The 26,873-nt window shown below is 44.4% G+C and overlaps 1 protein-coding gene and 1 long non-coding RNA gene across 2 annotated transcripts in view; one reads left to right on the forward strand and one right to left on the reverse strand.

Annotated features, from left to right (window-relative positions):
* Positions 1 to 26,873, reverse strand: part of LOC117361023 — a 79,992-nt gene that overhangs the window by 35,937 nt on the left and 17,182 nt on the right. The window contains exon 2 of the long non-coding RNA XR_004539575.1: positions 714 to 826. This is a non-coding gene — a long non-coding RNA (uncharacterized LOC117361023). The remainder of the gene's footprint in view (positions 1 to 713; positions 827 to 26,873) is intronic.
* On the forward strand, positions 755 to 5,934 carry LOC117361021 (gap junction beta-3 protein-like). Its single transcript, XM_033945791.1, has 2 exons — positions 755 to 852; positions 4,352 to 5,934. Exon 2 carries the CDS (start codon positions 4,375 to 4,377, stop codon positions 5,113 to 5,115), a length of 741 nt encoding a protein of 246 aa, XP_033801682.1. The 5' UTR covers positions 755 to 852; positions 4,352 to 4,374; the 3' UTR covers positions 5,116 to 5,934.

The following is a 26,873-nucleotide window of genomic DNA, read 5'->3' on the forward strand; positions in this document are numbered from 1 at the left end:
GACAGTTGTAAATGCGCATGAGTCGAGTCTCATTTGAAAGGAAACTGAAGTTAAGAGATGATAGGCTCCGGAGTAATCTAAGGAAATACTTTTTTACAGAAAGGTTGGTAGATACGTGGAACAGTCTCCCGGGAGAGGTGGTAGAGGCAGAGACTGTCTGAATTCAATAAAGCGTGGGTAGTCACATGGGATCTCTTAGAGAGAGGAAGAGATAATTTAGCTACTGCGGATGGGCAGACTGGATGGACCATTTTGCCTTTTTCTGCCATCATGGTTCTATGTTTGCTACCTTCACTCTACTTGGGTGAAGGTAGGAGGTAGGGAAAGAGGCATAGTTTCTTCAGCTAGTGCTGGGATGAGCTGCATCCAACATAGAGACTCTTCCTCTTTTTCTCCTTTGCTGCAGTGAGATATGAAAAGCACCACCAGTGCCGCATATCCAGTCCCAGTGTGGTGCCTGTAAAGGGGAACAGAGAAGAAATGGCTAAGACCCTTTTCTTAGAAAGCTAACTTGCCAGGACCAGTGAATCCACTTTCCTATCTTCTGTATCACTTTCAGGAAAAATCTACTTCCCTGTCCCACCCTTTTCTGGTTACCTGAGCTGATCAAACCAGAAATTCTACTTTTAATATGACACTTGGAGGAGGGGAAAGGACACAGGAGAAACCACAAGACATTGCTCCGTAGGGTAGGACAGACTTTTCTGACTCACCTATTCTGGCACCGTTTATCACAGGAATTCCTGGCTCCTGTCCATAAACAGCTTGGCACTCGCACAACGCTCCTTCAGAATCCATTCTCCTTCTCTTTCCCCACTATTTATCCCTGCCAAAGAAAGAGAAGACATTCAGGTGAGCATCTCTGAGCTATTAACCAGTCCGCTGGAGGGGTCACATCCCTCTGGGATGGATCATTGGTCAGGTGCATGGTGGCACAGACTAGAAATGTTGAACGCAGTCTGGAGTTTGTTCTGTGCTTTCGTAAAGCTAGCATTCTCCAGTCACTTGTTTTTACAATTATAGCACTTCAAACAAGTTATGCGGCTTCTTCTGAGGGGCAGAGGATGGCAGCACATTTTCTGGCGTAACTACACAGCAAAATAAGCAGGGGAGAAGGGACAGTGGTTTTCTTTTGACAACTTATAAGAGATAGTTCACCTGAGGCAAAAGGAATGAAAGTGACTCCTCAAGTGCACACCCACACACATACAGCCTTGTGCTTTCCCCTCTAACTCCGCAAAAGAGTGACCTCAGTATTAAGAGCATTGCATTAGTTACCAGCTGCCCAAATGATTCAATTTAAAATCTGTGTTCTGGTGTTTAAGGTCAGGCGCAACTCTGGGTAAGAGCGAACAAGAAAAGGACCTGGGTGTACTGATAGATAGGACCCTGAAGCCGTCGGCACAATGCGCGGCAGCGGCAAAGAAAGCAAACAGAATGTTAGGCATGATAAAGAAAGGAATCACGAGTAGATCGGAGAAAGTCATAATGCCGCTTTATAGAGCAATGGTCAGACCACACTTGGAATACTGTGTCCAACATTGGTCTCCCAACCTAAAGAAGGATATAAAACTGTTGGAGAGGGTGCAGAGACGAGCAACAAAGTTAATAAGAGGTATGGAGAACTTGGAATATGAGGAACGACTCAAGAAACTGGGACTGTTCTCCCTTGAGAAGAGGAGGCTGCGAGGGGACATGATAGAGACGTTCAAAATACTGAAAGACATCGATAAAATAGAGCAGGAAAATAAATTATTTACATTGTCCAACGCGACACGGACAAGAGGACATGGTTTGAAGCTAAGGGGGGACAAGTCCAGGACAAATGTCAGGAAGTTGTGTTTTATGCAGCGAGTGGTAGACGCCTGGAATGCTCTCCCAAAGGAGGTTATTAAGGAATCCACTGTGCTGGGATTCAAAGGCAAATTAGATGCGCATCTCCTTATGAGAGGCATAGAGGGATATGGGTGACTAAAACTACATCAGGTGTATACCTGACTGGGCCTCCGCGTGTGCGGATCGCCGAACTCGATGAACCATGGGTCTGATCCGGAGATGGCAGTTCTTATGTTCTTATGTCTTGAATGTTTGTGACTCCCATATAAATCAACTTGTCATGCTCTTTGATTTACTGGAGAACAGCTGTTAAGAACATAAGAAGTTGCCTCCACTGGGTCAGACCAGAGGCTTATTGCGCCCAGCGGTCCGCACCTGCAGCGGCCCATCAGGTCCATGACCTGTTAAGTGGTCCCTGACTTTCCTAAAACCTATCTCTACTTTCTATCTGTACCCTTTATCCTGCAGGAATTTATCTAAACCTTCCTTGAACCCCAGCAGCGTGCTCTGCCCTATCACAACCTCCGGGAGCGCGTTCCATGTCTCCACCACCCTTGGTTAAGATTGTGAGGCTGAGTGTCAAATGTGGGTCTGTTGTTGGACCCATGATGTGAAGTGTCCTGTTTGCACACTAGAAAGATTTGGGTTGCTTTTTTTTTTTTAAAGTTGAGGCCTTTGACCAATTATTTGATGGGATTTTGGCTGTGCTGCCAATTCAAGATTTTTTGGGCTTTTTGTCCTTTGTTAAACTTTGCTTGTGCTAAAATCAGCATTTCTGTATCAGACAGCAAATCAAAACTTCTTGCTCAAAATGGCAGCAGTTCTTGCTCAAAAGTGCTGCTATTTTAAACATTTGAATTTGCTCATGTGATACAGCTTTATTGAGAGTTTATATCATGTCCTTCAAGTAAATGTCTGGGCGGCTTACATTTCAGTAGGGAGAGAGGAAGTGAAGAACATACGTAAAAGGTAATTTTACATTGTTTATATATTGTACGGTTTGTTTGTGCATTGATATATGTATTTTATTTTATTTTGTAAGTTTTTTACCCATACCCTTAATTATTGTTATCTGCATTTATCAATCAGTGACTGGATTTCTGGAACATAAATACTTGTAAATATATAAACAAACACCATATCTCAATGTATTGGGAAATTAAAAACTTTAACCTTCAGATAAACAGGACAAATATAAATATCTTACGAGGGCGAGCTGAAAAGTTCTCAGCCCAACCAAGAAGAGAATGATGTGGATGTGGTTCAATCAATGATCTACAAAAGTGAAGTGGATAAATATATAAATATCAATAAATAATTTGCTCCACTTAATTAGATGAGAGTATTATCTCAACAGAAGAAAAAGCCTCAGGTTTGTTCTGGCAGGGCATAAATGCTCAAGCCACCTCCACCCACATCATCGACAGAAAAAACTTCCGTGGAGAACATACAATTGCCGCTAAGCTTGTTTTAAATGTGGGACTAAGATGTTGTCTAGCAATATTGGCCAATGTGTAATTAAACTAATCCATGCCATCTAACGTTTCATGGTATACAACCATTTCTTCAGGGCTTCTTGACACCCACGTTCTTCACACAAATTGCATTGTTTGCTTGCACGATCTCACCAGGGTCAATAAATGATGGCACTTAACGAAATACCATAACATTCTTTTCAGCTATAGTGGCAAAATAAAGCTCAGAATTTAGGAAGTTGGTTGGTTGGGCTGAGAACTTTTCCACACACCCCTTGTACACTAGACTGTCACAATTCCATCCCAGGGATGTTCTTTTCCAGACAAGCTTCATACTCTTTAGTAGTTTAACATTTTCATGGGTCTTGGACAATCCAGTGCGGCCATTTCAGTGCTGAATTATCCCAATCCATGCCGGGGAAGGGAGGTGAGGTGCTGAACAAAAGCTCGTTGGGAGGGTGATGTCCCCTCAAGTCCACCCCCGCAAAAGCAGCTCTGTCTTATAAATAAAGTAACTGCATCCCATTTCCATATGCAGTTTCTTTAGTAAACTATTTGTACACTGGAACTAGATTGCTTTCACCCCCCCCCCCTCCCTGCAAAGTATACCCATGGTTCTGCTCATGGTGGTGATTGACCTCAAAGTACACACATTCTGGGGGAAGGGGAATAATGATGCAAGCCCGTCAGCCTGGCAAAGTTTACCAAAGATTTCCCTTCAATCTTTGGGCCCATGCTGAAACAGTGATGATGAACGGTCCCACGATGAATTGGCAGTGATGAAACTGCTGGAGATGCTGAAGTGGCCGCACTGAAACGGCCATGAATTGTCCCATTCCATCCTGAGATCTTCATGTTCATACAAATAGGTCCTGCTTGCTTGAATTAAATGAGACCAAATAAATGAGACCTCTGATTTTAAAATGAGAACATAGGAGTTGCTGAACACACTATTATAGAAACACCAGTGCATCAGCATACAATGAAAAGGGATAAATACAATCTGAACTAGAACTTTAATTTGTCCTTTATTTGAGCAGGTGGTAACCACGTAGACAACAAGATGGCAATGGTGACAGGTCTGATCCCCATTCTCCGCACTGCAATTGAGGCCACCACTGACTACAACGGGAGGACCATGTGGTTTGGCTTTCTGGCCATTCGCCTGCTCACCCTCTATGTTTCTGAGATGCCTTGGAGCAAGCTGGATTTGGACTTCCAGTGCAACGGCAATATTAGTGAGTTCTGCAGGAAGTCCTGCTTCAACCAGCATTTTGATGTGCCAGTTGTAGCTCTCTGGAACTTCACCTACATTGTCTTCATCATCTCTGTGCTCCTCATGGAGCTCTTCGCCGCTCAGCTGAGACACAACCTCATCAAAGCCCAGGTGAAGCAAGAGCTACTGGGGCCCTTCATTGAGGGGGAACAAACAAACCTGACAGGTGTCAAGGGCCACGACCTTGTGCAAAAGGACATAATGGTTGACTTTCATCAGCAGAAGAAGCTCCTATATCTCTACCTTCTGTGCATCCTTCTACGTCTGATGATTGAGCTTGGGTTCCTTTATATCCTCATCTACTGGCACCTGCCGAAGGTGAATGAAGCTCCCATAAACTGCAATACCTTGCTCTGCCCAGGACCCTTCCCCTGTTTGGTTCGAGCCTCAGTTGAGAAGAGGATGTCAATTTACATGCTGTCTACTATCTCTGTGGGCATCATCAGTACATGCTTTGTCTTTGGGTTCTATAGTATATGCCATTACCTGGTACGAGGGAGACGTCATCCAAGGAACACCAAAAAATAACAGAAGAGAGAGGACAAATAGCACTTCTGTGATATATGTATTTTACCTCTCTCTAACAAACTCCTAAATGAGAGAAAGCTTTGGGAATGATTGAGCTCATATTGCTATAGAGGAAATTCATCACCTGTTCTTTGGGCCTACACTTGGCCAATAGTGTCAGGTATTTTCCTAAATAGCAGCATATGTCATAAAGGGTTTAATTTGGAAAATATTTAGGGCCCAGAAAAAATATAACTCATGAACTGAATAAAGATATAGGACCCAATATTCAAAAGGGTTTAACCCTGCTGAGCGGGTCATCTGGCAATACTCAGCAGCACTTACGTAGGTAGTGCCACTGAATATTGCCTGTGACCGCTTAGGCACTGTCCAGTTGGCGCTAGGATGGTCTGGGCAGAGCTGGAACTCAACCAATTAGTGGTGCTATTCAGTCTGCTAGATAGCTAAGTAAATAGATAAAGTTAGGATAGCTTAAAAGCTGGGCAACCGTCTGAATATCAGCCAGTGTCTAGTTAACTTCCAAGTTGCCATAGTAACCTGGATTTTCAGTGCTGGAGGTCAAATTTGCCCTAGCATTGAACATCCAGGGTCAAATCAGGCCATGGCTGTAAGAAGCTTAAAAACCGCTGACCGCCATGGATTGGCTCTCTACCCCATAGAGACTGAACAGGATATAGAGTTGCCATACATGTTCTATTATCACTCTGTCCTGCCCTCAGGGCAGGATTAACCAGTAGGCCAAGTAGACACGTGCCTAGGGCCCGAAATGGTCAGGGAGGCCCGATGAAGGAGGGTATCAACATTGTTTTTTCCAAATGGCGATGGGCCCTTCCAGCATCGATCTGCAATGCGGGCCCCACCCCGATCGACAACAAGGCCCCCCCCCCCCCCATCGACAGAAAGTAAGACAAGCAAGCAACGCAGGTAAGAAAGGCAAAGGGAACTGTAATTGTGCAAGCGGTGCTGCTTGCCCAAAGCTTCCCTCTGACGCAGCTTCCTGTTTCCACCTGGGCGCATGGTAGGGTGGGGCGGGGCAGGGGGCCCAGTGTACTTGTGTGTCTAGGAGCCCTCGACAAATTAATTCTGCCCTGCCTGTCCCTGAACCAGTCTACAAGGAGATATTCACTTATTTAGACTGTATGCATCTTAAAGAGACTTCCAACTTGCCACTCAACTTCCATTACATTCTGCAGGAAAAAAAATCCTGCTCACATTTTCTTTTCCACCTATGGAAACACGATGGCAGCCATGCTGGTCCTCTTTTTGTCCATTTACTATTTCATATTCCATTCACACAAAATGTGGATGAAGAGTAGACAAACATTTCAGAAGTGCCATTTGTGACGCCTTCGTTTTGCTGCCTTTAAAAAGATCGTATCGGTTTCTGTATCAGAGATCTTGTAACACATCTTTTTAAATGGTCTGTCAAGCCCAACCAACCGGACAAGAAATGTAACACTCTCATTAACTATGCATGACCCTTCGTCTTCATTCTTGTCAAATTGTCACATCTCCTCTCGTGTTCATGTATAATTATACATATGCATTCCTACTATTGCATTCCTAAATGGCAACAGAGCCATTACAAAGGCTGAGGCACCATGCAGGGGAGGGGACAGAGGAAGACAGAGGTAAGAGGCTCCACATTTACACATCCATCCCTGGATACTCCGCTCAGGTTTCCTGAGCCAGTCAACTGCAGTTCAGCATGCTCTAGTATTGGAGTGGCCAAGGGAGCTGTGAATGGAAGTAGCCGGGGGGAGAGGGGGGGAGGGGATAGTGGCGCTGAGAACAATCTTAGCACAGGGCGCCATTCTCCCAGTCATAGTCCTGCCTGTCAATCATGTTTTGAGACCTCTATTGGAAATGACAAGACAAAACAGACTATACTAATTTGAAATTATTTTCCTCAAGGAATTGTGATTGCTGTGCTAGTCCACTTGGATATATGGAAATAAGAGTCAACAACTAACCTGCAGGTGGTGCCTTTTTATTGGTCCAGCTTAATGTAGCTTTGACAAGCTTTTCAGAGATCTTCTTCAGGTCAGTGAAGAAATAATGCAGTTATGCTAAATTTAAGTCTGAGTATCTTTATCAAGTTTCAAGTTTATTGTAGTTTTGATTTAAACGCAATATCAAGTATTTTCAATGCGTATAACAATATTAAAAATTTGGGGGAACAAATAAAATCATTTGAGACAATAAAACATACAAACCTAACCATATTTAATAAAGATACATAAGGAATATAAGGATAAACTACATTTGTTTTAAAAGAAAAAAAAAATACAAAAATAAAAACATTTGGGAAAGGAGCAACATCAGGAAGGGTATTAAAAAATTTTTAATGAAACTTGGTTTGGAAAAAATGTTTAAAAAAGGCTTAATAGGAAAATCAAAGAAGATTATCTGATCTAAGATTCATATGCATCTTTATAAAGGTACCTTTTAGTTTGCTTTTAAATTTTTCTAAGGTTTCAGCGCGCAGAAAAATTGGAAGTTTATTCCAAAGCTGGGGTCCCAAGATAGAGAAATTTGTAGTTCTTCTAGTGCCAATTATTTTCAATGATGGAATGGTCAACAAGTACTGATCTGCTGATCTAAAGGATCTAGCTGGGGAATATGGTATTAAATATCGATATAAGAATATTGGAGTATTAGTTTTCTGAATTTTAAATGTTAGTAACGCGATTTTATATGTTATTTTGTGAGAGATCGGCAGCCAATGTGCTTCTTTTAAAAGTGGTGTGACATGATCATATTTTTTGGAGTTGGTAATAATTTTTATTGCTGTGTTTTGTATGATTTGTAACCTTCGTATTTCTTTCTGAGTTATGCCTTGATATAATGTATTGCAGTAATCCAGCCTGGAGATTATCAAAGAGTGTATTAGGATATTAAGAGCTTTAGGTTCTAAAATGTATGCATAAAAAGAATACAGGAGGGGTGTTAAACATATCCAACATAAAACAAGAACATTGAACTTAAAACATGTGGATGTCATTGACAACACAAATAAGAGACAAGAATCTGCCATAATTCAAGCAGATCAGTCCAAATAACAAGTCTGATTTATTAATATCAGGGACCTGATGTGGCCCCGTTTTACACACAGGCTGCGTCAGGGGTAGTGGCTGCAGGAAAAGCAATAATAATAATAATTTATTTCTTATATACCGTTATACCGTGAAGTTCGAAGCGGTTTACAATAAAGATACGTTTAGTCAGTACATGGGATGCAAGTGGTTTACGTTAAAGATACATTATGTCAGTACATGAGATTCAAGGTGGAAAGTCTAATTAGTTTTGGGCCTTGGAATTAGGGGGCGAGGTGGAAGGGTCATGGCGAGGAAGAGTTAGGTATGGGAATTTAGAATTTGTTAAACAGTCGAGTTTTCAGGGATTTTCTAAAGTCCGTGTATGTAGTGGCCTCAAGTATGGGCTTTCCAAGCCATGTGTTCAGCCTGGCTGCCTGGTCAGCATTTAGAGTTTATATCCTGTCCATCAAGTAAATGTGTGTTACAATGACAGTTTTGTGGTGTGTGTATTTAATTGTCTGGTGTATTTTTCTATTTTAGATTATGTATGTAATTGTATAAAGGTGGATGATGGGTGGATCATGCCACTGACTCAGGCAACATGCACAGTGAGGAATCCACCCTGTGATGTTTCATGGCACAGTATGTGTAGGGTGACCAGACATCTGGATTTCCCCGGGTCATGTCCTCCGGATGGCTTTTCAAAACCCGGCATTTTGTCCGGGTTTCGAAAAGCCTCCTCTCAATTGAGTCGGGCAGGAGGCAATCCACACATGCACGGATTGCCTTCTGCCTGACCAAAGCAGGCAGTAGAGGGGTGGTGAGGGTGGAACTAGGCAGGCCTGGGGAGTGAGTCTAGGCTGTCCAGATTTTACAATTGTAAAATCTGGGAACCCTAAGTATGTGGCTCTACTATGTTGTTGTTCAACATGGGGCCCCTCAGCCTATGTTCCCATCTGGTCTTCTATCCAGGTACAAGCCAGGCCTGACCCTGCTTAGCTTCTGATAGTAAGAATGGGCTGATGCAGGGTGGCCAGGCTGTAGGCCATAAGGGTGGGGGAGTGTGTGGCACAGTAGTTAGCACTACAGCCTCAGCAGCCTGAGGTTATGGGTTCAAATCCCATGCTGCTCCTTGTGACCCTGGGCAAGTCACTTAATCCCACACTCTCTGCACTAAAAAAAATGTTTATATGTTTATATGCCATGTTGTAGTTTAAACATGAATATAACCATAAATTTGTTGTATTGGAAGGATAATCTCAGGTCCCTGGTTGCCGCTCGCTATTTTGACTTAGCTTGCAAACCAAAATGGGGCTGACATCACTGGTTATAACCTCCCCCTATCATTTAACTTTTGCTTATAGCCTTCGTCGGCAACAGACAGCTGACAGTAAAAAGCACCACAGTAACAATAAGGGCAATAGTCCGGCATGAAAGCTAAAGCGAAGTATTTAACAATTTTGATGAATTTAAAAATCTAAGAAGAGTTTTGAAATTAAAAAGATAAGCTGTATGCAGAAGTTAAATAATAGGGGGAGGTTATAACTAACGTGACCATTTATTTTTTTATCAAAAGGTGACATCTATTAATTGTCAGTCCCGCTCCCCAATCCCGCCCTAGCCCCTCCCCAACCCCACCCTAGCCCCGCCCCCTAATCCCACCCTCAGTTTCTTCCATTCATTTTTCATGTACACATATCTTATTAATTCATAATGGTAACCATAAAATTTTTAAAAAACTACAAAGCACACTATACACAGAGAAAATGTTAATTATCATTTATATTTGGGGGGGTTTTCAAAGATGTCAAGGCAAATGACTTTAAAATATGCAATGTCACCTCAGTAACTTTAGAAAAATAGACAAATATAGTGCAAAATATAGACATCAGATATAAATTCTCAAAACTGACACGTTTTGATCACTAAATTGAAAATAAAATCATTTTTCCTACTTTTGCTGTCTGGTGATTTCATGAGTCTCTGGTTGCGTTTCCTTCTGTCTGTGTTTCCTTTCTTTCTTTCTGCACTCAGGCCCAACAATTGTCCCTTTCTGTTCCCTCCCTCCTTCTTTCCCATGTCCTTAGTGCCTCCTTCCCATGTCTGTGGTGCCCCCAGTACCTCCTTCCAATGTCCTTAGTGCCCCCAGTGCCTATGTCCTGTATCCTTAGTGCCCCCAGTGCCTCCTTCCTATGTCCATAGTGCCCCCCAGTACCTCCTGTGTCCTTAGTGACCCCAGTGCCTCCTTCTCATGTCCTTAGTGCCCCCAGTGCCTCCTACCCATGTCTTTAGTGCCCCCAGTGCCTCTTTCCCCTGTCCTTAGTGCCCCTTCCTATGTCTTTAGTGCCCCCTTTCCATGTCTTTAGTGCCCTCCAGTGCCTCCTTCCCATGTCTTTAGTGCCCTCCAGTGCCTCCTTCCCATGTCTTTAGTGCCCCCAGTGCCTCCTTCCCATGTCTTTAGTGCCCCCAGTGCCTCCTTCCTATGTCTTTAGTGCCCCCAAATGCCTCCTTCCTATATCTTTAGTGCCCCCAGTGCCTCCTTCCCATGTCCTTAGTGCCCCTTCCTATGTCTTTAGTGCCCCCTTTCCATATCTTTAGTGCCCCCCAGTGCCTCCTTCCTATATCTTTAGTGCCCCCAGCGCCTCCTTCCTATGTCTTTAGCCCCCCAGTACCTCCTTCCTATATCTTTAGTGCCCCCAGTGCCTCCTTCCCATGTCTTTAGTGCCCCCAGTGCCTCCGTCCTGTGTCCTTAGTGCCCCTTCCTATGTCTTTAGTGCCCCCTTTCCATATCTTTAGTGCCCCCCAGTGCCTCCTACCCATGTCTTTAGTGCCCCCAGTGCCTCTTTCCCCTGTCCTTAGTGCCCCTTCCTATGTCTTTAGTGCCCTCCAGTGCCTCCTTCCTATATCTTTAGTGCCCCCAGTGCCTCCTTCCCATGTCTTTAGTGCCCCCAGTGCCTCCTTCCCATGTCTTTAGTGCCCCCAAATGCCTCCTTCCTATATCTTTAGTGCCCCCAGTGCCTCCTTCCCATGTCTTTAGTGCCCCCAAATGCCTCCTTCCTATATCTTTAGTGCCCCCAGTGCCTCCTTCCCATGTCTTTAGTGCCCCCAGTGCCTCCGTCCTGTGTCCTTAGTGCACCCAGTGCCTCCTTCCTATGTCCTTAGTACCTCCAGTGTCTCCTTCCCATGTCCTTAGTGCCCCCAGTGCCTACTTCCCATGTCTTTAGTGCCCCCAGTGCCTCCGTCCTGTGTCCTTAGTGCCCCTTCCTATGTCTTTAGTGCCCCCTTTCCATATCTTTAGTGCCCCCCAGTGCCTCCTTCCTATATCTTTAGTGCCCCCATTGCCTCCTTCCCATATCTTTAGTGCCCCCAGCGCCTCCTTCCTATGTCTTTAGCCCCCCAGTACCTCCTTCCTATATCTTTAGTGCCCCCAGTGCCTCCTTCCCATGTCTTTAGTGCCCCCAGTGCCTCCGTCCTGTGTCCTTAGTGCACCCAGTGTCTCCTTCCCATGTCCTTAGTGCCCCCAGTGCCTACTTCCCATGTCTTTAGTGCCCCCAGTGCCTCCGTCCTGTGTCCTTAGTGCCCCTTCCTATGTCTTTAGTGCCCCCTTTCCATATCTTTAGTGCCCCCCAGTGCCTCCTACCCATGTCTTTAGTGCCCCCAGTGCCTCTTTCCCCTGTCCTTAGTGCCCCTTCCTATGTCTTTAGTGCCCTCCAGTGCCTCCTTCCTATATCTTTAGTGCCCCCAGTGCCTCCTTCCCATGTCTTTAGTGCCCCCAGTGCCTCCTTCCCATGTCTTTAGTGCCCCCAAATGCCTCCTTCCTATATCTTTAGTGCCCCCAGTGCCTCCTTCCCATGTCTTTAGTGCCCCCAAATGCCTCCTTCCTATATCTTTAGTGCCCCCAGTGCCTCCTTCCCATGTCTTTAGTGCCCCCAGTGCCTCCGTCCTGTGTCCTTAGTGCACCCAGTGCCTCCTTCCTATGTCCTTAGTACCTCCAGTGTCTCCTTCCCATGTCCTTAGTGCCCCCAGTGCCTACTTCCCATGTCTTTAGTGCCCCCAGTTCCTCCTTCCCATGTCCTTAGTGCCCCTTCCTATGTCTTTAGTGCCCCCTTTCCATATCTTTAGTGCCCCCCAGTGCCTCCTTCCTATATCTTTAGTGCCCCCATTGCCTCCTTCCCATATCTTTAGTGCCCCCAGCGCCTCCTTCCTATGTCTTTAGTGCCCCCCAGTACCTCCTTCCTATATCTTTAGTGCCCCCAGTGCCTCCTTCCCATGTCTTTAGTAACCCCAGTGCCTCCTTCCTATGTCCCTCTCACTGCCTTCCACACTTTGTCCCACCCCCACCCCCGAAGCCAGCCTGCCTGCCTGTCTACCTCCCTCCCTCCCACCCTGGCCAAAGCCAGCCTGCTTGCCTACCTACCCCCTTCCCTACCTGCCGCACACACACACAAAAAAGCCTCCCTCCTTCCTTTCCCCCGGTCCGCTGCTATCTTACTGCCCTGCTGCTGCTACTGCTAAAGCCGACATGAAGTCTTCTTTCCAACGTCAATTCTGACATCGGAGAGGACGTTCTGGCCCCTAATGTCTGGGTGTCTTATATTTCAGGAAGGAGGACATGAAGAACATAACAACAAACTGTGAGGGAAAGAGAGGCAAACTACAATATTTAATAGGACAGAGAGATATGGAAGTACTTGAGGGTGGGGTTGTGCACTCGCCTATCACAGATGAGCTGGCTTTTAGCGATTCAGATGTGTATTTTCATTTTATATTTGTTCTTTCCAGCCCAATGAATGCTATAAAGATACAATGCATAAAGGGTCAAAAATGTCTCTCTCTCTCTCGGGGCAAAATAACTCTTCAATATAATAAAGTAATAGAAAAAATAGCCAAGAGGGAGGAAATGGTGAAAAAAAATTAAACACCTCAAGTTTGAAATTAGGCCAGATCAGATAAGGGCTTCCTAAGAAATAAGCTCTCCAAAACATTTATATGGTAAAAGCAATTCTAGCTACTGTAGCATGGAAACTCTAATACAATAAAGCATAGCAGTTAGGGTATGTCTCCTTTCAACATGCATTTCCCCCTCTTTTCTATCTTAAGAACATAAGAATCGCCATACTGGGACAACCTTAAGGTCCCATCAAGCCCAGTATCCAGTTTTCAACAGTGGCAAATTATTCAGAATGCCTCAATCAAACTTATTATGAAAGCCAAAAAATGTGATCATGTCACTCCTTTACTTGAAAAAGCTCATTGGCTTCCAGTTGCTCATCGCATTATGTACAAACTATGCCTGCTTACTTTTAAATCTTTGATATTTAAAACCCCAGCTTTTATTTATAGAATTTTAATTCCATACACCTCATCTAGACTTTTGCGTTCAAATGACCACCATTTATTGGTCATCCCCTCTCTTAAAATTATTAATACGCGGCGGCAGTCTATTTTTTCAGTCAAGGCTCCCCAATCCTGGAATGCCCTTCCAATTTATCTAAGAGAGGAAAAGAATCTTGGAAAATTTAAGAGCAAACTCAAGAGTCTTCTTTTTAAAGATGCATTCAATGATTACCTGAATTGCTTATGGCTCTTACTCCATTTTTAACTAGTTTGACTTATTTAATCCCTTCCCTATTGTTTTTAACCCTAATTGTATTTCTTTATAACCGGATTGTAATTCATTCCTAGTTTTCCCTGTGTTTTTGATTGTATGTGTAATTTGACTTACTTTGTTTTAGTAGATTTGGTACTTGTCATTTATGTTTGTCTTTCTTTATTTTGTCATTTTTATCACTTTGTACATCGCTTAGAATTCAGATTAGGCGATTAATCAAATGCCATAATAAACTTGAAACTTGTGGCCAACCCAGGTCCCAAGTACCTAGCTAGATCCCAAGTAGTAAAACAGATTTTATGCTGCTTATTCTAGGAATAAGCAGTAGATTTCCCCAAGCCGTCTCAACAATGGCCTAAGAACTTCTCTTTTAGGAAATTAAACAACCCTGGTAAGCCAACAGATTTTACCACATTCTCCGGCAACGAATTCCAGAGTTTAATTACTAGTTATGTGAAGAAATATTTTCTCTGGTTTGTTTTAAATCTACTACTTTGCAGCTTCATCGCTTGCCCCCTAATCCTAGTATTTTTGGAAAGAATAAACAAGTGATTAAGTTTAAGTTTATTAGGATTTTATATACCGCCTATCAAGGTTTTCTAAGCGGTTTTACAATCAGGTACTCAAGCATTTTCCCTATCTGTCCCGGCGGGCTCACAATCTCTCTAACGTATCTGGGGCTCTGGAGGATTAAGTGACTTGCCCAGGGTCACAAGGAGCAGCGTGGGGTTTGAACCCACAACCCCAGGGTGCTGAGGCTGTATCTTCAACCACCGCGCCATCTACCCTTTCCTCTCCACTCAGTATTTTATAGACCTCTATCATATCACCCCTGAGCCATCTCTTCTCTAAGCTGAAGAGCCCTAGCTGCTTTAGCCTTTCCTCCCAGGGAAGTTGTCCTATCCCTTTTATCATTTTCATCACCCTTCTCTGTACCTTTTCTAATTGCACTATATATATTTTTTTAGATACGGTGACCAGAATTGCACACAGTATTCAAGGTGAAGCCGTACCAGAGAGCAATATAAGCGCATTATAACATTTTCATATTTGTTTTCTGTTTGTTTCCTAATAATTCCTAACATTCTACACTTATCCCTCCATATTTGTGTGGGTTAAGGGCAGAGCCAGCCTGCAAATATGGAAAAATCACGAATAACTTTTAGGTCCGACTCTGACCCACCCCCGCCTCCCTACCACTTCCTGGATGTCTCCACACCTTACTCGATGGTCTAGCAGTGGAGCGGGGCAGGCGTAATCCTTCTATGCTCCCACTCCGTGCTGAGCAATGAACAAAAATGGCTGGCGTGAGTTCCCGCTGTAGTCTCATGAGACCCCAGGAACTCACAGCAGACATTTTTGTTGACGGCTTTGCATGGGTCAGGAGGGTTGGAAGATTGCTCCTGCCCCACTTCACCGCTAGGCCACCAGGTATGGTGTGGAGAGGTCCAGGAGGCAGGGGTGGGGTTTAGAAACTCATGAATAACCAAAGTCGCGAGTCCTAAACCCACAAATTTGGAGGGAGAAGTGTATTTGCTTTCTTAGCTGCTGCCGCACATTGATCCGAGGGTTTCAATGTATCCTCAACAACGATGCCTAGATTTTTTTCCTGGGCAGTGACTCTAATGTGAAACCCTGGATCACATAGCTACAGTATAGTTCAGATTCCTCTTTCCCACATGCATCACTTTGCACGTGCTCACATTAAATGTCATCTGCCATTTTGATGCCCAGTCTCACAAGGTCCTCTTAAAATTTTTCACAGTTCTCTTGTGATTTAACAATTTTGTGTCATCAGCAAATTTAATTATCGCACTAGCTATTCCCATCTTTACCGTAGATCATTGATAAATATGTTAAAAAGCAGCCGTCCCAGCATAGACCCCTGGGGAACCCCACTATTTACCTTTCTCCATTGAGAATATTGACCATTTCAACCTACTCTCTGTTTTCTGTCTTTCAACCAATTCTTAATCCATAATAGGACATTACCTCCTATCCCTTGAATTTCTAATTTCTTAAACGTCTCTCATGAGATACTTTGGGCTCCTTTTACAAAGGTGCGTTAGGGCCTTAACGCACGGAATAGCACACGCTAAAATGCCACACGTGCTAGCCACTACCACCTCCTCTTGAGCAGGCGGTAGTTTTTCAGGTAGCGCGCACTATAGCACACACTAATCTGGTGCATGCACTAAAAACGCTAGAGCACCTTTTGTAAAAGGAGCCCTTTGTCAAACACCTTTTAAAAATCCATGTAAACAACCAGCTCACCTTTATGCACATGTTCATTCAGCTTTTCAAAGAAATGCATTCGATTGGTGAGGCAAGATTTCCCTTAACTAAATCCATGTTGGCTTTCTCTCATTAATCCATGCTTATATATATATATCCAACACACACATAAACATCCAGCTTACCGAGTGATAAAATAGAACTGAGAATATCATCCAACTCAGGGGTAGGCAATTCCGGTCCTCGAGAGCCGGAGCCAGGTCAGGTTTTCAGGATATCCACAATAAATATGCATTAGATGGATTTGCATGCACTGCCTCCTTGAGATGCAAATCTATCTCATGCATCTTTATTGTGGATATCCTGAAAACCTGACCTGGTTCCGGCTCTCGAGAACCGGAATTTCCTACCCCTGATCCAACTGGTAAAAAGGCTCTGGAAAGGCAAGAAGTCTCCCTGAGCTGTGTGCAATGTATCACTTTCCTGCCTGGTGATCATCAGTTGGGATACCGTAAAGAGGTCAAGACTGGGACCAACTTGTGCTGGGATGCTGTTCTCTCTTAAAATCCATATTCCAGTTTCCCTACACTCTTTTTTTAAATCATATAAGTCAGTCCAGACCAGGGGTGTCAAAGTCCCTCCTCGAGGGCTGCAATCCAGTCGGGTTTTCAGGATTTTCCCAATGAATATGCATGAGATCTATTAGCATACAATGAAAGCAGTGCATGCAAATACATCTCATGCATATTCATTGGGGAATCCCTGAAAACCCGACTGGATTGCGGCCCTCGAGGAGGGACTTTGACACCCCTGGTCCAGACCATAAAGTATGTTCTGAACCAAAGGGCTTTCTTAAACTTGGATTCTTCAGGCAAAAAATGAACAATGATTAATAACAACTATATACAGGCATAGGTAAACAAACAAACCAAAAAAAAAAAGTTTCTAACATTTATCTATTAGGTTTCCTTATGCTAACTTTGAGACCTGGCAGAGGCCCTTTTACAGCTTTAACCTCTCATTGGAGGCCCTTTCACCAGCAGAAAGCTTCTCTGTCACTTATCATCCTTATGGTACAAAGTCCTTAGTAGGTGGTTCCTTCCCCAGTAGGAGCTCAGCTATTGGGATTCTTTATCCTTGTGGATTTTCAGGAATACTCACATAGTCCCCTCCTGTTACTTCAGATTTGCTGTTTCAGCACCTTCCTTGCTCTTCTCCTTGGAAGAATGTGATGATTGTTCAGTTCTCCATTCCAGCTATCATGTGTGGCTAGCACATAAGCTTGATAGGCTCTATTACTGCTACCACTCCTTCGCCCTCCAGATACCCTTTTCCTTTAAATAATAGTGCAATAGCCAGAGAATGAGAAACCAAAGACAAAGGATTTGAATCCAGGCTTGGTTTTTATGCCATCAGTTTCTGTTTAATAGATGTCTCTTCCTACCACTGCTAATCACTGTTAAGGAGATCCAGAGCTGTGGGAGTATGTAAAAATAGAAGTCCACTAGAGGTATCTACAATTCATTAAGAGAGCAAACCCCTAGCATCTCTACATGGGTAAATCGGGAATGAGATTACCCATGATATTATGGCTTCTGTCTAAAATTCATCCCTCAAAAACCAGAATAGTATACAGTAAATGCAATGCTAGAGGTCAACATTAAAGCAGTTTAGTAGTTACCAGCAGGTGGCAGCATAACATAACAACACTGTGCGAACAGTCCAAACATTGAGAGCACTGAAACAGAGGGCCTGATATTCAAAACGATTTAGCCAATTGTTGACTAGTTAAATCGCTTATCAAAGCTATCAGCTAATATTCAGTGGCATTTAATTAGCTAAGTGCCACTGAATATTGCAGTTAGCGCCAAACACAAAGCCGGCTATCTTGGGAGGCATTCCAGGGTGGAATCAACACTTAAGCGCCAGGGTTAGTGCATAAGTGGAACCGTATAAATGACTGTCCTACTTTTATACGGTAACCTATGGCCACTGAAGTGATGAATATCAACTTAAGCAGTTCGGTGTTAGCCGGCTTACAAAATAACTGGATATTCAAAGCTAGGGTTCCATTTTTCAGGCTGCAAAAATCTGGCACATAGCCCTGCCCTGTTCTACTTCTAGCCCCGCCCCTCCCAGTTCAGCCTCCAGCCCCATCCCCACAAATCTCCTCTCTTCTTCCCCAACAAGCTCCTACCGTGTCTGGAGGGCCTGGAGCATTTGCGGATGTGCGTGACATCATCTGAATGTGCCCTCATCGGGGCTTTCCAAAACCCAGACAATGAAGGGTTTTGGAAAGTCCGTCCAGGACCCGGGAGAGTCATCTAAAAAGAGGGCATGTCTGGGTTTTCCCGGATGTATGGTGACCCTATTCAAAGCCAAAGCCCACACAGGTTCTGGCTTTGAATACCTGGAAATAACATCAGCAGTGATCAAAGCACTCACCACCGACAGCTGAATATCGACACTCATAGATACCATGTCACACGCATTAGACATGTTACACATGCATTTGCCTGACCTCATATGCTTACACATCACGCTCCCTTCCTCTTATATACCGGGGAGGCAGCACGGATGCAAAAAGAATGAAGGTACAATCAACCTAATGCACGTGACTTGTTAAAGTGTACGTATAACTAGGAGGTTCATAGGTTCAATAATTTCTGTCTGTTTCTGATTGGGGGGGGGAGGGGCAAAACAACTTTCTAAAATTGTAATGAAATGTCCAAATTTGAAAATGGGCCAGAGGTTGCCTGAAAAATACCCCCTCCCCCCAAAAAAAAAGTCCCAATGCATTTCTTTGGGAGCAGTTTCAGCTTCTGCAGTATACATTGAGGAACAGCAGTAAGGGATTTGGTCTTTTCAAACTGCTTTAACCCTTTTCTGTATTATTGGGTGGCTCTTAGTGATTCAGGAGTGCTGACTGCTCCAATATTCAGTACTGGGACCAGAACTTTATTTATTTATTCAATTTTCTATACCGTTCTCCCAAGGGAGTTCAGAACCATATACATTAATTTATTCAGGTATTCAAGCACTTAAGAACATAAGCATTGCCTCTGCCAGGTCAGACCAGGGGTCCATCGTGCCCAGCAGTCCGCTCCCATGGCGGCCCCCTAGGTCCATGACCTGTAAGTGATCTTTTACCTAAAACGTGTATCCCCTATTCATTTAGTGTCCTGTAAAGTTACCCTCTATCTCAGCGGTCTCAAACTTAAACCCTTTGCAGGGCCACGTTTTGGATTTGTAGGTCCTTGGAGGGCCTCAGAAAAAAAATAGTTAAAGTCTTATTAAAGAAATGACAATTTTGCATGAGGCAAAATTCTTTATAGTTTATAAATCTTTCCTTGTGGCTAAGTCTTAATAATATTATTGTCATTTATAGCTAAAGAGACAGATGATCAAGAAACTGTTTTATTTTACTTTTGTGTTATGATAAGCATACTGAGGGCCTCAAAATAGGACCTGGCGGGCCGCATGTGGCCTCCGGGCCGCAAGTTTGAGACCACTGCTCTATCTGTATCCTTCAATCCCCTTCACCTTCAGGAAGTCATCCAATCCCTTTCTGAAACCCAATATTGTACTCTGTCCTATCACCTCTCCTGGGAGCGCATTCCAGGTGCCCACCACCCTCTGAGTGAAGAAGAACTTCCTAGCATTTCCCTGTTTGTCCCGGTGAGCTCACAATCTATGTAATGTACCTGGGGGGATTAAGTAGGGTTACCATTTGGCTCCAGAAAAAAAGAGGACGGATTGAGACATCCGGGTTTTAGTTCTATTGCTTTCAATGGAAGTAAAATCTGGATGTCTCATTCTGTCCTCTTTTTTCTGGAGCCAAATGGTAACCCTACTTAATCTCCCCCATTGCCCCTAGGTACATAATCTAGATTGTGAGCCCAGGATCAGAAGGAGCTCCCAAGCACAGCTCCAGCCAATGGCAGCCAGAATTTAAATAAATGTTTCAAGTTTAATTCGTATTTGATAAAATCGCTTTTTTCAAAGATTATAAGCGAATGAACAATAAAATTTAAATAGGGGAGACAAAAAGTTTTGGGGAATCACAGACGTATATTCAACAAGAGGGAATGCAGGGAAGAACTACAATTTGGTATAGGAAAGAGAACAAAGAAGGGATAAGACAATAGAAGATTTAATAGATCAGTGCTTGCCTGCTTTGAGTTGATACGTTAACTGAACTTCGAAGGCAAATTAATTGAAGGTGTCCCTCGTTAGGTAACCAGCTCAATATTACCCCCACAGTTTTGGTTTTTTAATTATTATTAATGATACCCATATTAATATAGACCACAACATTGTTATTACAATTTTACCAATTACTGTATATAGCACCCCTTTACAAGCAATTACATATTAGATACATTGTTTCGCATTCCCTCCCCAGAGGGCTTACAATCCCAAAGAGTACAGAGCTGAAGCCAAACACAATTGTTATAAACATTAAATGTCCTATCAAAATGTGAAATAGCTCTTTCAATATGAACTCAATTTTCTTATTCAGCATCTTTCTTAAGATGGAGCCCCATAGCTAAGATAAAGTGTTAATCCTGGACCAGTGGTCTCAAACTCAAACCCTTTGCAGGGCCACATTTTGGATTTGTAGGTCCTTGGAGGGCCTCAGAAAAAAATAGTTAGTGTCTTATTACAGAAATGACAATTTTGCATGAGGTAAAGCTCTTTATAGTTTATAAATCTTTCCTTGTGGCTAAATCTTAATAATAATATTGTAATTTATAGCTAAAGAGACATATGATAAAGAAACTGTTTTATTTTACTTTTATGATTATGATAAACATACCGAGGGCCTCAAAATAGTACCTAACGGACGGCATGTGGCCCCCAGGCTGCATATTTGAGACCACTGACCTGGACAGATACAAAAACCAGTTATCATAAAGGTTTCACAACAAAATCTAATTGTCACAAGAGTGATATAACATGATTCTCATGATCAGAAAAGTCAGTGTTAACAGGGTCCTCTCTATTAATGGATTTGGTGTCATTATAACCCAGTTCCAGGATGGAGATTTTGGGACAGTCCTGGCTTTGAACTTACATTCCAAAGCAGAGTGGGATTGGTAGTGCCAGGTCCTGCCCATTGAAATCGGTGCTCCAAGTCCCATAATGCACCAGGATGGAGTGGACTGAAATCTAGAACTGACCCAAAATGTAGTTGCCAGATTTCCTCTTTATAAAAATAGGACACCTGGCCCTGCCCCTGCCCCCACACGAATCTTATGTCTCCTTCCCCAAGCTCAGGGCCATACCTGGAGGGCCTCTGCACATATGTGGACATCAATGTGATGATGTCACACACATGTGTGTGATGTCATCACGTCACCGCCCTCTAGACGGCCCCAAACTCGGGGCCTTCCAAAACCTGGTCCAGGCAGTGGAGTGGTTGGAGTATAGATGTTTGGTCAGACAACCGTTAGCCATCCAATAGGTTGCAGGAGATAGCAGGAAGGAAGGTTGATGTCTCCTAAGCTTCTGGACCTGCCTCACCCTGCAACCTATTAGTTAGCTAAGGAATGTCTTAGCGATGGGCTAATAGCAGGGAACAGAGGAGAGCAGCAGTGTAGGTCAGGTAGGCTTGGGGAAGTTCTGAGGGAGGCATTGGCAAAGGAATGAGGAAGTAATAGAGAAGCAGGGAAAGGAATGAGTAGATACAGGCACTGTGTGGCGGTGGCGAAAAGGGTGAACAGAATGCTAGGAATGATAAAAAAGGGGATCACAAACAGATCAGAGAAGGTTATCATGCCGCTGTACCTTGCCATGGTGTGCCCTCACCTGGAGTACTGCGTCCAGCACTGGTCGCCGTACATGAAGAAGGACATGGTACTACTCGAAAGGGTCCAGAGAAGAGTGACTAAGATGGTTAAGGGGCTGGAGAAGTTGCCGTACAGTGAAAGATTAGAGAAACTGGGCCTCTTCTCCCTTGAACAGAGGAGATTGAGAGGGGACATGATTGAAACATTCAAGGTACTGAAGGGAATTGACTTGGTAGATAAGGACAGGTTGTTCACCCTCTAAATGCATTTAGGTAGTAAGAATAAGGAACACGAGTATAGAATGTCAGGAGCAACTCTGGGTAAGAGCGAACAAGAAAAGGACCTGGGTGTACTGATAGATAGGACCCTGAAGCCGTCGGCACAATGTGCGGCAGCGGCAAAGAAAGCAAACAGAATGTTGGGCATGATAAAGAAAGGAATCACGAGTAGATCGGAGAAAGTCATAATGCCGCTTTATAGAGCAATGGTCAGACCACACTTGGAATACTGTGTACAACATTGGTCTCCCAACCTAAAGAAGGATATAAAACTGCTGGAGAGGGTGCAGAGACGAGCAACGAAACTAATAAGAGGTATGGAGAAATTGGAATATGAGGAACGACTCAAGAAACTAGGATTGTTCTCCCTTGAGAAGAGGAGGCTGCGAGGGGACATGATAGAGACGTTCAAAATACTGAAAGACATCGATAAAATAGAGCAGAAAAACAAATTATTTACATTGTCCAATGTGACCACGGACAAGAGGACATGGTTTGAAGCTAAGGGGTGACAATGTCCAGGACAAATGTCAGGAAGTTCTGCTTTACGCAGCGAGTGGTGGACGCATGGAATGCTCTTCCACAGGAGGTTATTAAGGAATCCACTGTGCTAGGATTCAAAGGCAAATTAGATGCACATCTCATTATGAGAGGCATAGAGGGATATGGGTGATTAGAACAATCAGGTGTATACCTGACTGGGCCTCCGCGTGTGCGGATCGCCGGACTCGATGGACCATGGGTCTGATCCGGAGATGGCAATTCTTATGTTCTTATGTTCTTATGTTCTTTAAGGTAGGGAGAACGAGAGGGCACTCTCTAAAGTTGAAAGGGGGTAGATTCTGTACAAACGTAAGGAAGTTCTTCTTCACCCAGAGAGTGGTAGAAAACTGGAAAGCTCTTCCGGAGTCTGTCATAGGGGAAAACATCCTCCAGGGATTCAAGACAAAGTTAGACAAGTTCCTGCTGAACCAGAACATATGTAGGTAGGGCTAGTCTCAGTTAGGGTGTTGGTCTTTGACCAGAGGGCCGGATTGCTGGGCACGATGGACCACTGGTCTGACCCAGCAACGGCAATTCTTATGTTCTTATGATAGGTTTTGAGAGAAAAAAATGCTGAAGGAAGAGATATGGACTGTGAAAGGGAGAACAGAGTTGAAGTGAATGTACGTTGGGGGAGGCGGCATGGGCTGAGATACAAAGAAAAATGGATGAGGGATGGACTGAAGAAAGAGAAGCAGAAATTAGGAACTGTGTGGGATTCAAAGAGGAGGGGCTGATAGAGGAGGTCAGTTGAGAAAAGGCCTCTGAGAAGAGAGATGATCAGGTTGCAGCAAATGATGAAGAAAATGATGGAAGTGGCAAGAGGGGTGAGACTAGGAAGAAACAAAAATAAGAACAAGCAACAACAAAGATAGATCTGAACCTTGAGCATAAAAATTATTAGCCACTCCCCACAACTGAGCGATCCCAAGAATCACTGGGTGGGAGATATAATATTACTAATTGGGCTGGGTAAGTTATAGGTAGCAGCTGGTATCTGCACTTTTCTTCCAACTTTGTGATCACTGGGGTCAAAAATTTAAAATATTTCCCCCCATTACATGCCACAGGAGATAGAAATGGTAGTGGCAGTGGGGTGTATAAGCCTAAAAAGGTAGTGGAGCAGCAGCAGGAAGAGGTGGCAGGAGACCATTGGCAGTGTTAGGGACGGGGAAAAAGGGAAATGCTGGCTCACAAACTCTTGTGGGTTTCCTGGTTTGGCTCCTTGGCTTTCTTCTTGCTTAACTGCTGAATCCTGGATCCCCTCTTTGCAACCACCTCCCAGGTCTCAACTCAGCTCCTAAAGCTAGATGCTTATTCCTTGGCTACTACAGCAATAGCCTGCCAGCAGCCCATAACCCAGGTACAGATGCACAAAGCTCCAACAATACGATAAAAAAAATACCGTGGTGGGAGCCATTTTTCTTTTACTAGCGATGCTCAGCACAATAGCATGCAGATTATATGCATGCTATTTGCGGAGTCCAGCTGATCGGGGATTCCCCTGCCCCCCATCAGCTGAACCAGCTTTTTTTTTAAAGGGTGCAGCAGCTGTTGTGCGTGTTTTTTAAAAAAATTTTAAAGTCCACACCCTCCCACCAGCCCTCTCCCAGCCCCCCCCAATCAGGCCAAGTTGAGCCCCCTGTGCCAGTGCCAATGATGCTGGCCCTCCATGCCCCCATATTTTTATTCCAAGATTGACAGGAAGGTTGCCTATGCCTTCCTGCCACAGGTAGGACCTCCCCCCCCATGCTGGCGCCTCCCTCAACAACCATACGACCCTACCCCGTATCTTTTTTTTCAGAAGATCAGTAGGAGGGATGCCTATCTTATTGGATTGTGGCCCTCGAGGACCGACATTGGACAACTCTGCAACTCCTGGGGCAACGAAGACCTATTTGAAATTGTAGCTATGTATTTATAACTATGACCTAACTGTATTAATAACTGTACTGATCTACCTGTACTGGCAACTATTAAGTGTCTGTGTCAAACTGTCCATTGTAACTTCCTGAGTAACTGACCCAACCTTTTATAATGTAATTCGACTTTGAACTGAATAGGTCAGTGTCTCTCAAACTTTTTTCACCGCAGCACACTAAACTCGGAGCCACATCTACAGGGTCTACGAGCAAGCGAGGATATCAACCGATGATGTAACACGCATGTGCGTGATGTCATCATGTTGATGTCCACGCATGCTCAGAGGCCCTCCATATGCGACCCTGAGCTCAGGGGCCTTCTAAAACCTGGACAAACTGCCGGGTTTTGGAAATCCCTCCATTGCTGAGGGGCAAAGAGGAGGACAGGGACCGGCAGTGACAGGCTCGTATCTCGCCACAGCACACCTGGAATCTCGTCCTGGCACACTATTGTGCTGTGGCACACAGTTTGCGATTCACTGGAATAGGTAACATGGAATAAGGTGGAATAGAAAACATGATTAATATAACACTCCCTCCTGCCTGAAAGCTGGCATATTCAAAATGGCTGCCCTGCCCCTCCCGCTGCATCATGGTATGTACTGGGAGGTGCTTAAGGCTCTGATTGGTCAAACACATAAGGCCCCATCCAGCCTGAGAGAAGCCTTAAGCGCCTGAGCCAATCAGGTCATTAGGCCCCTCCCAGTGCATCCCAATGAACTTCCCAAAAAGATAGTGGAAGTCAGGGGTGTGCCATCATTGGGGGAAGCCTGATCTGTGGCAGGAGGGAGTGGACATCCTTCCTGCTGATCTTGAAAAAAAGTACAGGGGTGTGGTGGGGGCCAGCATCAGGGGGGTGCTCAGCCTAATTTTATTATTTTATTTAATTTTACTTTACATTTTATTTAATTTATGGGAGCAGCTACTGTGCATGTGTTGTGTTCTCCCACTTAGCATGTAATCTTTCAGGTTTCAAACTATGATACTTACTGGGCTTTCAAACCTCAGGGTGCAGGAGTGGCCCTATAATGAGGCTACCTGAGGCGGCAGCCTCAGGCATCACTCATGAGAGAGCGGCATCTTGTTGCCAGCCCTCTCTGCCGCTCCCCTTCCTGGCATCTAAGGCTTTCACCCTTCTCCCCATAATTGGCATTTTCTCCATTCTCCATACACACCACCACCACATCTACATTTAGTTTTCTGTAAAAGTCGTCGGGCAGTAGTAGCGATTCCCTCCCGCCAGCCCCTGCATCTTCTCCCAACTGCGACCCTTCCTCTCTGACAACTTCATGTTTCCGCTAGGCGGGCCGCAGTGGAGAGAAAACACAGGAACTGCAGCAGAGATTCGCTACAGAAAACTAAAAGTAAATGCAATGACGGGGAGGGGGGGGGGATAGAATGGGAAAAATGCCGATTGTGGAAAAAAGGGTGAAAGCTTTAGATACCGAGAAGGGGAGCGGCAGAGAGGGCTGGAAGCAAGATGCCACTCCCTCAACAGTGCCGCCTGAAGATAGATATTGGGCTCTGGGGAGGGAGTAAGAGAAGGGAGAGATATTGGACTCAAGTGAAGAAAAGAGGGAAAGAGACTCAGGGAGGGAGGAAGAGATGTCAGGTTTGAGCGATGGAGGGGGAGGAGAGAGGGGGTAGAATGGGTAGATGGGGATAGGGATAGTTAGATCAGGGAAGGACAAATGGGGCAGGAGAAGGAGAGATGGCCTTGGGGAAGGATGGAGGGGACAGGAAAAGGAGTGATGGCAAAAGGGGTAAAAGTGGATCAGGGAGAGATGGTAGAGGGTGTGAAAGGGGGAAAGGAAGACATGGATTTTGTGGAGGGGAGAATGGGGAGAGAGAGATATGGACTTGGTGGAGGGGGAAAATGCAGAGAGAGAGATGGACTTGGTGGAGGGGAAAATGGAGAGGGAGAGAGAGATGGACTTGGAGGAGGAAAATGAGGGAAGAGAGATGGACTTGGTGGAGGGGGAAAATGAGAAGAGAGAGAGAGAGAGAGAGAGAGAGAGATGGACTTGATGGAGAGGGAAAATGGGGAGAGAGAGAAAGAGGGGAATAGAAGGCTGGGGAAGGGGCAAGATGAGAAATGGGAGAGTTAGGGGTGAGAGAAGGAGATAAAGTTGATAGGTAGGTAAAATTTGAGTGGATAGGGGCAAAAAAACAAAAGGAAGAAAAGAGCTAAAAAGGAAAAATCAGTATGTCAGAGACAGATGCTGTACTGTAGGGTAGTGGTTCCCAACCCTGTCTTGGAGGACCACCAGGCCAGTCGAGTTTTCAGGATAGCCCTAATGAATATGCATGAGAGAGATCTGCATAAAATGGAGGTGCCA

The sequence above is a fragment of the Geotrypetes seraphini genome, chromosome 5 (genome assembly GCF_902459505.1).
Source record: "Geotrypetes seraphini chromosome 5, aGeoSer1.1, whole genome shotgun sequence".
NCBI lineage: Eukaryota > Metazoa > Chordata > Amphibia > Gymnophiona > Dermophiidae > Geotrypetes > Geotrypetes seraphini.